The 16046-nt window shown below is 48.4% G+C and overlaps 1 protein-coding gene across 1 annotated transcript; it reads left to right on the forward strand.

The window, feature by feature from the left end:
* Positions 1 to 2002: 2002 nt before the first annotated feature.
* Positions 2003 to 3450, forward strand: LOC127342476 (peroxidase 2-like). The gene is made up of 2 exons (XM_051368436.2): positions 2003 to 2328; positions 2455 to 3450. The coding sequence occupies exons 1-2, from the start codon at positions 2110 to 2112 to the stop codon at positions 3226 to 3228; spliced, it is 993 nt and encodes a 330-aa protein (XP_051224396.1). The 5' UTR covers positions 2003 to 2109; the 3' UTR covers positions 3229 to 3450.
* Positions 3451 to 16046: the final 12596 nt, after the last annotated feature.

Below are 16046 nucleotides of genomic sequence, written 5' to 3' on the forward strand. Positions count from 1 at the left end.
GGGGTGGTGTGGGCCCCCCTAGCCTCCACCGACATCGCCCTTCCGCCTATAAATACATCCTGACGCAAAAACCCTAAATGAATAAGCCTCCGCCCACGAAAAGTTCTGTAGCTCCGCCGCCGCCGAAGACAAGATCCGGGGGATAGAAGTCTCTGTTCTGGCACCCTGCCGGGACGGGGAATTGCCCCCGGAGCCATCTCCATCGATTTCACTGCCATCTTCATCGCCATTGCTGACTTCCACGATGAGGAGTGAGTAGTTCTCCCCCGAGGCTGAGGTCTTTACCGGTAGCTATGTGGTCTATCTATCTCTCCATGTATGATCTTTATGTGATCATGGGCTTTGTAATCTAGTTAAATAAGTAGATGTTATTCTTCAACTATTGTGCTACTCAAGTAGTTTTATTATGTGATCTCCGGGGACACCATATCCAACGGTGTGAAGGTGACAGTATGCACACCGTGTTTGTTTTTTAAGCTTTATTTATAGAAATATTTATGAATTGTGGTGTCTAGTTAGTACCATCTTTGTATGCTCAAAGTGACAACGTGGGGTGTCCATAGATTGGGAATACGAACTTTAAGGAGCGCTTATGCAGCCCTACGCAATGAATTTGTGTTTATTATCAAACCGGAGAGTGGTTCAGAGTAGCATAGTGAAGTGATAATATCTATGTATTCAATTATGACATCATTGTTGAGAGTGTCCACTAGTGAAAGTATGATCCCTAGGTCTTGTTTCCAAGCATTGAAACACCGTTTACAACCAGTTCTGCTACATGTTTGATTGCTACCATTTTTATTTCGGATTGCATTTACTACTTACAATCATCCATATTACTTGTATTTCACTATCTCTTCGCCGAACTAGTGCACCTATACACCTGACAAGTGTATTGGGTGTGTTGGGGACACAAGAGACTTCTTGTATCGTAATTGCAGGGTTGCTTGAGAGGGATATCTTTGACCTCTACCTCCCTGAGTTCGATAAACCTTGGGTGATCCACTTAAGCGAAACTTGCTGTTGTTCTACAAAGCTCTGCACTTGGAGGCCCAACACTGTCTACAAGAATAGAAGCGTGCGTAGACATCAAACCGCCTGGTGATGTGATAGTTTGGGGTAGTGAGAGTGAAGTCACGAATGAGAGGAAGGAGAGGGGAGCGGTAAGGCTAATTATGGCGCGTGTTCCCGAATGGACGCGGCGTTTCCGTCTCCCTTCCCCACGCGTGCAGCCTTCTGGCCGCAATGGGCCTAGCTCCAAGAAAACTACCATTCCGGGCGTTCCTCCAGAGCCTGTCCCAGAGGTGTTTTGAGACCCTGTTCATGCAACAACGCAGCGGCCTGCAGGCAACCAAACGGATCGAAAATTGTTGGGCCGATGCGAGCCAAGGTCCATCCAGGATACCAAACACGTCCATGCAGAGGAGATGGTGGAAGGAGCCTTGCGGTCAGCCGAGTCGGCAGTTTTCACTTGTAGAGTCTCCCTTGAAGGACTCGGATTTGACGTGCGCTGGCGACGGCGGCGTGCCGGTTTCCTTTGTTTGGACGATAATTGGGTGCATCTTCTACGTACGTCTTTTCTCTGCCCAGGAACTTCCTGTCGTAATGCACACCAACAGGTAGTTAGTTCCACATGCATGGATGGCCGGGAAACTTCCTGTCGTAATGCACCAGCCGTTGGTTAACTGGTTAATTGCACATGTTTAGGTTCCATGCACGTCGAGTATAATTTGTAATACGTGTTCGAGTGTCAACGCAAGTCATGTACGCAAATCGAACCTGGACAGGTAGTCGCATTATGCATAATGGAGGAGCAATGAAGCTGATGCCGCCGCGATGCACGCACATCAGCTTGTTTGTTTGTGCGTTCGCATGCACCACGGTTCCCAGCTGGCTAGTTGACTAACCAACAAACATCCGCTGCAAAAGTAAGTTCACCTGTGGTACGGCTATAAATACACATGCAAAACAGCAAGTTTGCTTCATCCCATCTTCTCTCGAGCAAACCCCAAGACCCGAGCAGGAAGCTAGGTAGGAAGATGGCCAAGCTTGCCGTTCTCGCCGTGCTCGCCTCCTTGCTCGGCGCCGTGTCCTGCGAATTTCCAATCTATGCCGGCTACGGCTTTCCACCCCCGGATCCTAGCGCCCTATCCGCTCCCACCGGCTTGTCCTCCGCTGAGCCCTGCCTCTGGGCTCAAGGTCGGCTACTATGCCGACAACGACAAGTGCCCTCGGGCGGAGGAGATCGTGAGGGAGGTCGTGGAGAAAGCCACCGCCGGCGAGAAGGCCGGGCTTATACGCCTCTTCTTCCACGACTGCTTCGTCGAGGTACCAACACGTACATTCATTTCTTGCAGTATTCTTCGTATATGTAGTTTGTGCATGAAATGTAAGGTACGTAATTAGAGTAGCTGGCTCACAAATGTTGTCCGTACGTTGGCGTGGTTCTCCCAGGGCTGCGACGGCTCCGTCCTGCTCAGCGGCACGGACACGGAGAGGACGGCTGTCCCCAACCTCAGCCTGCGTGGCTTCGAACTGATTGAGGAGGCAAAGGCTAAAGTCGAGAAGCACTGCATCGTCTCGTGCGCCGACATCGTCGCCTTCGCCGGCCGCGACGCCAGCTACAACCTGAGCTACGGCAGGATCAACTACCGTGTGCCGGCCGGCCGGTACGACGGGAAAGTATCGCGCGCCAACGACACCTTCCAGAACCTGCCGCCGCCCTTCGGGGACCTCGCCCTGACCACGGCCATATTCGCCGCCAAGGGGCTCAACCAGAACGAAATGGTCGTGCTTTCCGGCGCGCACTCCATCGGACGCTCAGCCTGCTCCTCCTTCCCCGACCGCCTCCCGCCGGCCGCCAACTCCAGCACCGCCATGGAACCCAAGCTCGCCGGGCAGCTGACCGCGACCTGCAGCGCCGGCAGCAGCGTAAACGTGCCGCAGGATGCTGTGACCCCCGACAGGTTGGACAACCAGTACTACAAGAACGTCATGAGCCGCGATGTGCTCTTCAACTCCGACGCGTCGCTCACCACGTCCTCGCAAACCGAGGACCTGGTGGAGTTCTATGCCGGTAACCTTCCCTTTTTGGGTGGCAAGTTCTTAGGCCCACTCGCGTGGTACCATGACTTTGAAGATGCCATGGTGAAGATGGGCTACATCGGGGTGAAGACCAGTGCCGAGGGCGAGATCAGGAAGACATGTGCGTCGATCAACATGCCCTAGTGCCCTGCCTGCACCGGTTGATGGTCTGGCCATCTCGACGCCCTTGGACTAGTGAGAACAATGTTTCATAGTGTCGTGCTCTTTGGTGTTCTTAGTCCCAGTCATCGTTTCTAGTTTGCTCATTCATTTTACCATGTTTGTAATTCTTACTTGACCACTACCTCCAACGCCCGCATTCTTTTCTATATATTTTGAGATCCACGAGTTAATTTGATCTGTTAATCGATAATGTATGTCCTTTATGGATGATCTATATGTTATTAGCACTCTCGTTTGTGATTAGATTATCTGGATGATCTCTTTTCTTCTTCACAAATCAACACATCCATCTTCATTCCTGACTGGATGCTCTGGCTGAAAAGTGCAGTTACACAAAGGACTCTTAGTATCAAAGTAAATGATGAGATGAGTGAAATGGACTTTTGGCTCTCGGGTGCCACACACCCCCGTACACCTAAAAAATTGTAGTACTTTTAAAAAGTAAAAAAAAAACTGAATCTTCTTAGAAACCAAGGATGTTCAAGTTTGTACTCGTGAAAAAAATGTTTGGAAAAGAAACGATTCCCATGGTCTTTAGGAAAAAAAACAAAATTATGATAAATATAAAGTGAATAGTACCTGGTCATGGGCGTTTCGAGTTTTTTTTTAGCTCGGATACAATGAAAGTAATTTTCTAGGGAAATATTTATATAGAAGTATAATACCTAATCATCTTTGACTTCAAAAAAAAGTTCAAATTTTTTTAACCTTTGTTTTTTAAAAATCTTTCCAAGTATGGGGGTGTGTGGTACATGAGAGCCACTCTGCATTTCTGATGAGATGGGCCCTTATTTTGGTAATTATAAGGGAGATAGGCAAGTTGTGGCCGTGGGCTGTGGGTGGCTAGTTGTTCGTCGCCTACGTTTCAATGTTGAATGCTATTACATTGCCAGTAATCCCCTTGGGTGCCTCCTAGGCTTCTACTTTGAGCTCAGCGCCGCTGAGGCCGGCCTCCGTGCATGGTTACCGGCTAGCTATTTATAACTTACTTTTCCCTTATACATTAGTATGCATTTTTTCCTTCTACTATATTAAATGGTTAGAGGTTCCTGTTGCTTTGTCCAGTCAACATCAAAGAGAGGCACGAGGGGTTATGTGCGAGGCGATTGAGTCGGCGTGGGTAACGCCGGCGGCCAGACCCCGGCGACGGCTGGTCTTACCACCGCTCCGACCGGTTCTCTCGCCGGTGATCGGATCTCCAGTCTCGGGGTCCCGTTTCGATCCTATCTACGAGGTGTCCGATGATGACGACGGGATCTCGGTGGCCGAGGAGGTGGCGTGGTGCGGGCTCGAGGACGAACCGAGGGTCATGCCTCTCCGCAAGGACGGCGGTCTGGACGACGGCGAGCGACTTGACGAGTTTTGGGCCAACATCGGCTTTCCTACGGCGGATTCCAGGCCATGGGAAAGGAAGATGGCGGTCGCCCATCCGCGTGAACAGCGAGCTAGGTCTTCGTCGCCGCCTAGGACGGAGAAGGTTTCGGGGAGAGGGAGAAAGGCGTCATCATCATCGCCGGTTTTTCGAGTGCCCAAGCCATCGATGAAGCTGAAGGCTTGGAGAAGACCTCTGCACCCCAAACGGATCACGCCGCCTCCTGTTCTTGCAGATTTCTTCATCGCTGCTCGTGGGACGGTGGCTGCGCGTGTGATGGGGGTTGGTCTTGCGTCGCCGAGTCAAGCCCTCTCTTCGGTCGCGATGCCGGCGGAGGTCGCCGTGCTGCCAACGGCGGGAGCGTCGATTACGGCGGACATTCAGCCGCGTTTCAAACCTTCTGAGGCGGACGAGGCGGGATGTGAGGTATCCGTCGGTGGGCCGCAATCTAGATGGGCCTGGTTTGGGCGGGCCGTGAGGGCCATGCAGGAGGCGCCTCGTCGATCGGCGTACGCTGATCTCTCACGATCAGGCTTGATCGAGAACACGTCTTCGTCTCACACCAGGATCCCGATCGCCGCCGCCTCTCGACTCCAAACCGACCCCGACGGTGCCTCTCCATCGTCGCCCTCACCCTCGATGCCACCAAGTTCTGCACCAACTCCGCCAAGGTCTGCACCGACGCCGTCAGGTTCTGCACCGTCGCCACCAAGTTCTGCACCGACGCCAAGTTCTGCGCCGACGCCACCAAGTTCTACACCGACGCCGCCAAGTTTTGCACCGACGCCGTCCGTGCCGCAGTGGTCCTTCGCGCAGGTTGTGGCCGGGCTCTCCGTGCGCGAGGAGATGGTCGGGCCTGGAGGAGATGGTCAGGCCTGCAAGGCCATCCGCGCCTCCAGGGGCGCCAATGGCGGCGTCGGGTCCCACTCCGGCTGCGCTTGGGGTAGCTCCCCCGGTGGTTTCGGCGACTGCTGTCACTGGCCCTTACTTGGGTCCCCCTGGTTTCCAGGGTTGGCCGGCAGGGATGCCCATGCCGCAGGCTACGCCGGCCCCTAGACCGGTTGCTCCACCTCCGAGACCAACACCTGGGTTCCGACCGCCAGTTCGCTTGCCCATACCTCAGATGCAGTTTGTGCCGCAGCAGCCATTTCAGCAGTACCAAGGTCAGTTTCAGTATCCGGTGCCCGGGCAGCAGAGTATGGTGCAGCCACATATTCAGCAACCTGCGCATCAACAACCACCGCCGCAGCCTGGGCAAGTGAAGAAGAGAATGAAGAAGAAGAACGCCACTACTGCGGGGCAGCCTTCTACTACTTTGGGGCAGCCTGTGCCGCCTTTGGGGCAGCCAGTGTCGCCTATGGGACAGACCGCGCCGATGACCATGGGTCAGCCGTCTTTGGTGGTGAACTCTGATGCTTCTTTGATTCCCATGCAGGCACCTTCTGTTGTCCCGGTTCCTGTTGCACCTGTGGTGAAGCAAAAGAAGGTGGGACGCTGCTGGAAATGCGCCGTAAACACTCATGCAACAAAGGACTATAAGGTTATCCATTACTGTTTGGTTTGTGATTCTGGGGCACATCCGACCATTCGGTGTCCAATCCTGAAGTTGTCGAGGCCAACGAGTTTCTTTGTTGGATGCGGTAATGATGCCACGCTTGATCTTCAGCTACCGGACTCAATGTATAAGCCTCAGTTGATTTCGTCTGGAGCACCTACAGCTTTGGTGCAAGTGTCAGGGGAGGGGGTTGTCGCTGCAGATGATATTCAGAATCTTATGGCACGTATGTGTCCCGGGAATCCTACTTGGAAGTGGGAGACGGTGCCCCATGGTGTTAATGCTTTTCTTATTGGTATTCCTACAGGGGATGATTTGTCCCGGATAGATGGTATGCAGATGAGTGTGCCCAAGATTAAGGCTCAGGCTCTTGTTTCTTCATGGGTGCATCAGGATGTTCAGCCTGCGTTTGTTATGGAGCCGGTTTGGGTGCACGTTGACGGCGTTCCTGACTCTGTCCGACACTTCTTGGGTCTTTGGGCTGTGGGTTCTCTTATTGGTACCACTCTCGATGTTGATTTGTTTTCCCTTCGGAGCCTGGGAATTATTCGTGTGCTTGTGGCTATGCGTGATCCTACAGCTCTAGAGAAAGATAATGGTTGCATGGAGGTGATTGCACTATTACAGCTTAATGGTTATAGGTTTCGTTTTCATCGTGAGGCAGTGGGGTTTCAGCCGGATCCTCAGTTCCGCCCTTTCTTCTGGAAGTACGGAGGAGATGATGATGGGTCTCACGGTTTTGAGGAGGAGAGGTTTGATGATGCTACCGCGGACGCTGCGCCGGAGGCAGCTAATATGGATGTTGACGGACAGGTCCCAACACATACTTCTGGCACTTCAGCGGTGCCCGTCGCGCAGGTGGCTTTGACTCCGTTCAACCATTCACCGATGACGGACAGAGGGCGAGAGATTGTGGCTCGTGCTAGGGCGGAGTACCCTCACTTGGTCGCTGCACCTCCGTCGTCTTCTCGGGCTTCCTCACCGTCCAGAGTTCGGACTTTCATGCAGGGTCGCACTCGTCCTACTTCTTCGACTGGTTCACGGGCTGCTTCTCCGAGCACGCAGCGAGAGGCACCGCCTCCGTCTTCTACTTCGACACTGAAGGATGCGGTGCCGCAGCCGCAGCCGGGACTGCAGCCACCTCTCTCGTCCACGCCTAGACAGGACGTGCTTGCGTAGCAGCCGGCCGCGGGGCTAGCGAGCGAGCAGCAGCCGGCCTTGGAGCGGACGGCCACGTCGCCGTGACAGGCCACGACGCCATCGCCTGTGCAGCAGCCGGCCTCGTAGCAGCCGGCCTCGTCACCTGCTACGCCGCAGCGACAGGCCACGATGCCGCCACCTGTGCAGCGGCCGGCCTCGCAGCAGCCGGCCTCGTCGCCCGCTTCGGTGCTGCAGCCGGCCTCGGGTCAGCCGGCCACCGGGCATGTGCACCCACGGCAGTGGGGTATGGAGGACGACGTGTTGTTGCGTCGTGTGGAGGAGGAGTCGCACGCGCCTCCTCATGCTCAGCCGTGTCGGAGTGCCGCGGAGCTGGAGGAGGTGGATGCCGACTCGCAGCCACGCCGACCTAGCGCAGCACTCGTGGAGGGGCAGGTTTCGCCGTTCCAGGTGGATAGGTTCCTTGTGCCAGCGGCATCGCCTCCACGGGCGGAGGGGTATGCTGCGCCGGGGAGTGAGCTTGCTCCCTCGAAGGGGGGATCATCACAGGCTGGTTCGATACAGGGGGCTACACCGCCTTCTACCCCTGTATCACCAGCCTTCTCTCTGTCCTCGCCTGGGTCTTCACAGCATTCGACTTCACCTTCGCCGGTCCCCACCTTGCAGAAGCCACCTCCCGCTGTCCCTCCTCCTGTCGTTCAGCCGACGGTGAGGCGGAGTGGGAGGTACGCTCTTGCGGAGGATGGGGCGGGGGCGACGGATGAGGACGTCATGCAGAGAGCCATGCGGCGTAAGGCAGAGAAGAACCTCGACACGGCAGGTACTAAACAACCGTCCAAGTCTTTTGTTTCTTTTTCAGACACTCGTATTTCTTCAAATTTGAGTAGCGTAGGGGTTTCGATGGGTAGTCGGTCTGAGGAGATTTCGGTTTCGGCCAATGTGTTGAGACAAACGAAGCTTGACCGTTTAACGGTTGTTCCGAATGACTCCACTGGGCCTGAAACGACAATAGTAGACGATGATGAAGAGGATTACATCCTAGATGGTCAGCTTCTCTCGGCTATTATTGGCAATATTTCAGAAGTCGATTTAGAACATGCGGAGCTTAGTTCTGATCTACAAGCTTCCGAACGTGGTTCTCGATCATCGGCTAGAAAGAAATCGCGTAGATATGGCAAGAACACTAAATCTAAAATAGTTTCTCGATGAATGGCATGTTTCGGAATAGCAGAGGTCTTGGTGACTTGGCTAAGCATTCTCACATTGCCGATGGTTGTAGAGATTATGATTTAGATTTCATTGCTATATCAGAGACGGGTAGGCGAAATTTCTCACAAAGTTTTCTCGACCGATTGTCAGGCGGGATTAACTTTCAGTGGTTTTCTCACCCACCTCGTGGCAGGTCAGGGGGCATTTTACTTGGCGTCCGCATAGACACCATGACTGTCTTAGCTAGTTCTGATGGAGAGTATCACATTAAGCTCGACATTTAGAATAAAGCAGACGGATTCACTTGGAGTCTGGTTGCTGTATATGGTGCCGTCCAAGACGCTTTTAAGGCTGACTTTTTACATGAGTTGGTAAATCTTACAAAAGATAATCCTTATCCGATTTTAATCGGAGGTGATTTTAATTTGTTGAGATTTCCTCACGAGAAAAGTAAAGGCCGTTTCGATGGACATTGGCCTTTCTTGTTCAACGCTGTCATTGATAGCCTTGATTTAAGAGAGATGTTTATGTCCGGTCGACAGTTTACTTGGGCCAACAGCTTGCCTGAACCCACATACGAGAAACTAGATCGCGTGTTGATGGATACCGAATGGGAAAATAAATACCCTATGGTGTCAGTCCGTGCACTAGAACATATCGAAAAACTGTCTAACCATGCTCCCATCCTCCTAACTACGGGGAATCCCCATCCTGTTTGTAAACGGTCGTTCAAATTTGAACTTGGCTGGCTACATCGAGAGGGATTTCATGAGATGGTTAAGAAGGTTTGGGAGAGACCGGTCGGGGGCAGCACTCCAATTTTGAGATGGAATAATAAGATGCGGACAATGCGCAAACATCTCTCTGGTTGGGCTGCCCATACGGCTGGTATCCTTAAAAAAGAGAAGGCTCGCTTATTAAATGTGATTGATGAGCTTGAGGCTGTTGTGGAGTTTAGACCATTGTCTACGCAAGAGATTGAACTTAAAAATCAATCCAATGCGCAGATGGCGAGTCTTCTTCGCGAGGAGGAACTCAAATGGTATCAACGTTCCAAAGCTCAATTCATATTGGAAGGAGACTCAAATACGCGATATTTCCATGGCTTAGCCAATGGGAGACATCGGAAAAAACGTATTCACTCTCTTATTCAAGATGATGGGTTGATTGAAGGCCATGAGCAACTCAAATCCTACATTACTAATTATTATAAAGGTCTGTTTGGTCCTCCGGAGGAAAGTACCTTCTCTCTTAACGAGGACTTAACGGACGATATACCCCAAGTTTCTATGGAAGAAAATGGCCTACTAACCACACCTTTTTTTTAAGTGAAACAGTGGGCAAAAGCCCCCTGCAATTTTTATTAATTTAATATAAAAACATCCATAATTACAAAAAAAGAGAGTGAGAAACTCTCATAAAAAAGAGAAACCTAAAACTAACACTAACTTAAAAATTGGATCCATTCTTTGAATGAATTTACATGTTTCTTCTTCATTCTGTGCACTAGCAACCTTAGTTCTTGAAGGAAGATTGCCTTCCAAGTGTTAAACTCAGCATTTTGATCCTTGAAAATTTTGTTGTTTCTGACTATCCAAATTCCCCAGGCTGCCAGTATTAAAACTTCCATGGCAAAAGGTAATTTCATTTTAACTCTCATATCTTCAAACGCTTCAAGAATAGATAAACTTCTATTTCTTTGTGGACTTATGAAATCCCAGCATTTCTTCGCAAATGAGCAAGCCCAGAATAAGTGTACTAGAGTTTCTTCCTCCTTACAACTTTCAATAATACACTGATAAGATTGCAGCATGAAATTCTTCCTTCTCAGCAAGTTTCTTGTATTCGGTCTGTCATGTAGTAATAACCAGAAGAAGAATTTATGTTTTGCTTGACATGAAGATTTCCATAATATGGAGAATATCTTAGGAGCTGGGGAGAAACCAATCATAGCTTTATATGCTTTCTGTGAAGAAAATTCTGTATTTCCCCAGATGTAAGACCAATTATCTAAATTTCCTTCTTGTACTACTGTAAGAGCATTCTGACAGACTACTTCAAGATCCTGAAACTCTCCAAAAGCTTGTTGTGAGAGGGGTAAATGAAAAAGGTCCTCAAGATATTCAGTGTGAATCACTCTCTCAACAGTCCAGTCTGTATGCTTGGCATAGGTCACTAGATGAGGAAATTTTTGGTGCATGCAGTTGTCTTCCCAAAGATCTGTCCAGAAATTAGCAGTTTTACCATTTCCAATATTGCATCGAGCCATAGCTTTGTAGGTGTCCAGTAATTTGAGGTGTGATCTGTCAACACCCGGATTTTTAAGTCCGGATGCCTATTATGCCATACATCGCAATTCCAGGAATATTGTTTTTGCGAGACATAATAGATTGATATCACAAAACATCATTCATTACAAACCATAATTGTCTTACATCAAAGGATCACATGATCCGGTCTTACAATAACAGTTGATCTAATGATCAATTACAAAACACACAGCGGAAGAAACGTAGTAGCGGTCCATCTGTTCCACAGGCAACGCTTGACGTCAGGAGTAGTCCTAGTTATCATAGACGTCCTACTGTCCATCTTCATGGTACTGGTGCTCCTCTTCATAGTCTGGCCATTTGAATAGCCAGGGATAAAGCCATGAGTACTTTAAAGTACTCGCAAACTAATACTAGTGTAAGCACTATCAACTATAGTAAGGGGGTTCTAAGCTCTAGGTTTATTTGCATAAATCCAGTTTTATTTTATTAGCCCTTAATAGTAAAAGACTCTTATTTGCCTAACTAACTCAAGTGGGAACATTAGTGTCATTCCCACAACTCTGTTGTGATCAAGTCAAATTCACCTTTCAAGTCACAAGTCACCAGTCATATGTCACATTTTGAAAATAGTCTGATGACGGAACAGTATGTCCTTTCCAATCGTCCATAACTGTGGACAAGGCTATTCGAATAGTTTTACACTCTGCAGAGGCCGCACACTTTTGCCACAACATTTGCAATAATCCGTCAGGGTTAACTGGCCCTGATTTATCACACTCCGTGTGCGGACTACCAACCTTAACCTTTCACTTACATACCCTAGTACAGGCACCTCTCCCCATGAGCTTGGCCTCCCAGTGATGCCAATCTCCCATCCTGGGAACTGCACAGGGCTTGGGTAGGACAGTCACCTCATTTCACGTCATTTCACTTTCAACGGAGGCAGCCTCAGCATAACCCCTATGACGCTTGTTCAGAGGGAGCCCATACTAAAATACATATGTTTCCAGTTAAGCCTTACCCAGATTCAGGTATTGTGGGGGTACTTTCAAACTGGAATGGTATCGCATCCGAACCCAACCATCAGCTTTTGTAAAATTCACCATGTCATTCACAGGTCATATTCACCTTCAAAATCCTTCAATAGAATTACTCATCATTCCAAGGTTTTCAAAGTCATTTGATTCACATGTTTCCCATCTAGAGTAGTCAATTTTAGTTTAGCACTAGCAACTAGTCATGAGGGGTGCTAACTAGCTGGTAGCTCTCTAGGCTAACTTTGATACTCTTGTAGTACCCTATACTTAGACCAAAGTTAACTATAAAAGTAAGCTTTGATAAATAAAGTAAAAGCTTTGTAAGATAAAAACTGGGACTTGGAAAGTAAAACACAAAGTAGTATGGTATTGGTGCCTTGCTCAAGTGGAGCTTGCAACTGGGTAACTTGCAAGAGTATAGCTTGCCTTGATTGGGGTAGTGATCAAAGTTCTCTTCTTCTTCTGGATAGCAGACCTCCTCCTCCTGGTATTGCTCGGTACTAGCGTCTATAAACGAATACGAGGTATACAATCACCAAACAAATCTTAAGGCTAGACTGAGCACCCAAATAGTTCACACAAGATGATCTAGCATCATCCCAATCATCCCTCAACATCATACTAGGGTTTCTTCTTTAGTTTTTGTAAAAATAATTTCCTCTCATTGAAAATTCTATTAGGGTTTCCATTTAGTTCTTTGGAGAAATAATTTCCTCTCATTGGGTCTTGTTAAGATTTAATCTCCTCAAATAACAAGGTGTGAACACATGTGGACCAAGGTCAACACTTCACACTTATCATTTGAGAAACATGATTTAAATGAGGTACTATACCTCATGTAATTTAAATCCTACTTTGATTTAATATCCTCAAGTAAGCAATGATGAGACCATGCAACTAAGGTCATCACTTTACTTCACATTACTTGGGAAGATGATTTAAATGAGATGCTACATCTCATAGATTTGAAATTCCAAATTTGAAATGATTTAAATGAGCTAGAAATGACTACATAGCCATTATTTGCATCTAGCTCATGATCATATGAAGCAACCATGTCATATTTTTACCTAAACAATTAGGGTATTTGAAATGTGAATTATGAGAGGTGGAATCACCTCAAAATCATTTATGGTTGATTTTTAATAATTGTTTGAATTTGAAAAAGGCTCTGCCTTGTTATTTTTGCTACATTAATTCTACAACAGATCCAGGTTCGAGACTAGTGTAGTTTGATAGATCTATTCATTAGCTTTCACCCAAAATTGATTTCACTCAAATTGGATTTGCGAATTTTGTTTTATTCAAATTCTAGTAAAGTACCAGTATTGATTTTGACTGAAAGAATTAATTCAAATTCAAATGAATTGGGCTAGGCGGGAAACGAAGTTGGGCCAGGAGAGGGGAAACGAGTTGGGCCGGCCCAGCTAGCGCGTCTCGCACGCAGTGGACCACCTGACAAAGGGGCCTACACGTCAGCCTCACTTAACTCACCGAAACGGTATGTGCGAAGGGGGCCGCACGATTAGAGATGGATCGGACGGCGCACGAGCGTCGTCGTCGACGACGAGCGTGGCTCACTGGCGTGGCGAGGGTGGGGGGTCAGAGAGCTCACCGGGCTCCGGCGAGGCGGGGCGTCGGCGGCGTTCGACGTTGTCGACGACGGCGAGGCGGATGGTGGTCGTGGGAGGGACTGAGGTGGACTAATTCGACGGCTTGATCTGCGGTGGTTCCGCGGACTCCAGCGAGCGATTGGAGCTGCTCCGGCGATAAGGTGGCGAGGGAGGTGGTCGAGGAGGCTTAGAAGGGATAAGGAAAGCGAATGGTGTGCTCATTTGAGGCCGGGGCTTCCCCCTTTTATAGCAGCGAGAGGTGGCCGAGGCGGAGTGGGCAGGTCATGGTGGCGATGGCGCTACGGGCGGTGAAGGGGCACGGTAAGGGGCGCATCGTGTTGGCGATGTCACCGCGGACCTAACGCGCGTCATGGCGAGGACGGGGGTGGACGGAGTGGCTCGGGCGACGTCGTGTACTGGAGTACCCGTGGCGGAGGACGGCGACGGTGGCGTCGTCTACAGGGCGAGCGCGGTCCAATGGCGATGTCTGGGAGGTAGCTGGGTCAGAGGGGCGCGCGTGTGAGAGAGGAGGTGACGCGAGGAGGTCAGAGGCGTCCGGGCGATGACGCGCACGATCGTGTCCAGTGGCACATCCTGGCGCGCTCTGAGCATCACTGGGCGCGCGCGTTCTAGCCAATGCCAGCTTCTCCTGTGGTCAGAGCGTGCACGGTCGTGATCAGCAAGGTCAGGGCAAGCTCAAGGACATGGTGTGGTCATCCAGACGTGAGAGGGGAGAAGAATGGCATGGTGAGGTCATGATCACCACGGCATGGTGGTGTCTTTGATGATATCCTATCCTACCTTTGTCTCTGGTGCTTGGCATTGTTGAAGGGGTACAGGAGTGAGCTAATGATGACCAGAGAGGTGATGGGTTGGTCAAAAATCCATCAGATATAAGAGTGTGTGGAGTTGGTGATATGGTGCACACAAGGTGTTTGTGTTAATGGCCGCAAGAAGATTATTTTTGAATTTTGCAATTCTTTTTGGTGGAAGTGATTTAAATAATATTTGAGACACAATGGTGGTGGTGGGGTGCAAAATGAAGTTGGTTTGCAAAAATCCAAAAGTGGCATAATCTTGAATCTGTTTGAAAGTTGCTACTTTGCTTGATGGTAATTTGAAATCTAGAAAGAATTTGCAGGGGTGGTCTTGACCAAAGTTGTTCACCTTGATGAGGTCTTGGATGAGGTGCAAAGAGTTGGGAGTGTTTGGTTTAGAAATCTCTTAATACAGGGGCTCAAAGAGGGTAAGATGTTAAAAATGGCACAAGTGACTATTATCACACGTCACTTGATTTTGATTTTTCCTTTGATTTGATTTGGGTTTTCTTGATTCAAAAGTGATTCTTATAAGTTTAGTATCACTTCCAAATGATTGACACAATTCAAAATGGCCTAGGTTAAAGATTTACAAAAATGGCCATAAGCACATATGAGGTGATATTCTTATTTTCTTTTTCTTCTATTTTGTTTCACTTGATTCACTTGGGCATGGTTTAGGGTCCATTTAGGGTTAGATTGAGTTTAGTAATGGTTTCCAACCATTTGGGTAAAGTATGAGGGCATAGATCAAGATTTGTCATTATGGCTATATGCCACATATGCCTCTATGTATATTTTCATTTTATTTTTGTTTCACCTTTGATTTAGTTGGTAAGTAATAGGTAGGGTTTGTTGAGGTTTTTCAAACCATCTAAACAAGGTAGAACATGGCATAGTTTATTATTTGCAAGAATAGCCATAAGCTCACATGAGCCTTTTCTTTTATTTTAATTTAACTTCTTTTCTTTGTTTTATTTTGGATGATGAAAAGATGAGCAAGGTTTAGGGTTTAGGAACATTTCAAAGTAGTTCACATAAGCATCATGGCAATATCACAACATATAAGCATGAGTACTATGCACAACCTCTAACTCCATTAAAGTTTTTGTTGGTTCCAAATTTTGGAAATAGGGAAATTCATTTTCTCTTTGTTTTAAAATTTGGGATGTTACATGATCTCCACCAGAATGATGTTCCCATGGTATTTGTGGGCAAATTTCCATTTGAGTAATAAGACTCTCTGACCAAATGAACCCAAGGAATGTCATGATTGTTAAAGAATTTGTGAAGATTCTTCAGCATAAGGGCCTTATTTTGAATTTCCAAATTGAGTACTCCCAAACCACCTTGTTCTTTAGGTCTACAGATCTTCTTCCATGCAACAAGAGCTGAGCCATTTGCTTGGAAATCATTGTTTTTCTTTCTCCATAGGCAGTGTCTCATATATTTTACTACTTGTTCCTTTATGGCCACAGGTACATCAAAGCAACACATGAAAACAACTGGCATGGAAGCTAGTACAGACTTAACCAGTTGTAACTTCCCTCCATAGTTTAAGAAATCAGCAATCCCTCCAAGTCTTGCTTGTGTTCATTGGACAATGGGAAGGAAATGTTCCATGGACGGTTTAATGATACTGAGGGGCAGTCCCAAGTAAGTAAAAGGCAAAGATCCCTTCTGACATTGCATTGTTTCAGAGAAATGATTGAGCCTTTCTTCACTTAAATTGATTGGTATCATG

Source organism: Lolium perenne, chromosome 1 (assembly GCF_019359855.2).
Source record: "Lolium perenne isolate Kyuss_39 chromosome 1, Kyuss_2.0, whole genome shotgun sequence".
NCBI classification, from domain to species: Eukaryota; Viridiplantae; Streptophyta; class Magnoliopsida; order Poales; family Poaceae; genus Lolium; species Lolium perenne.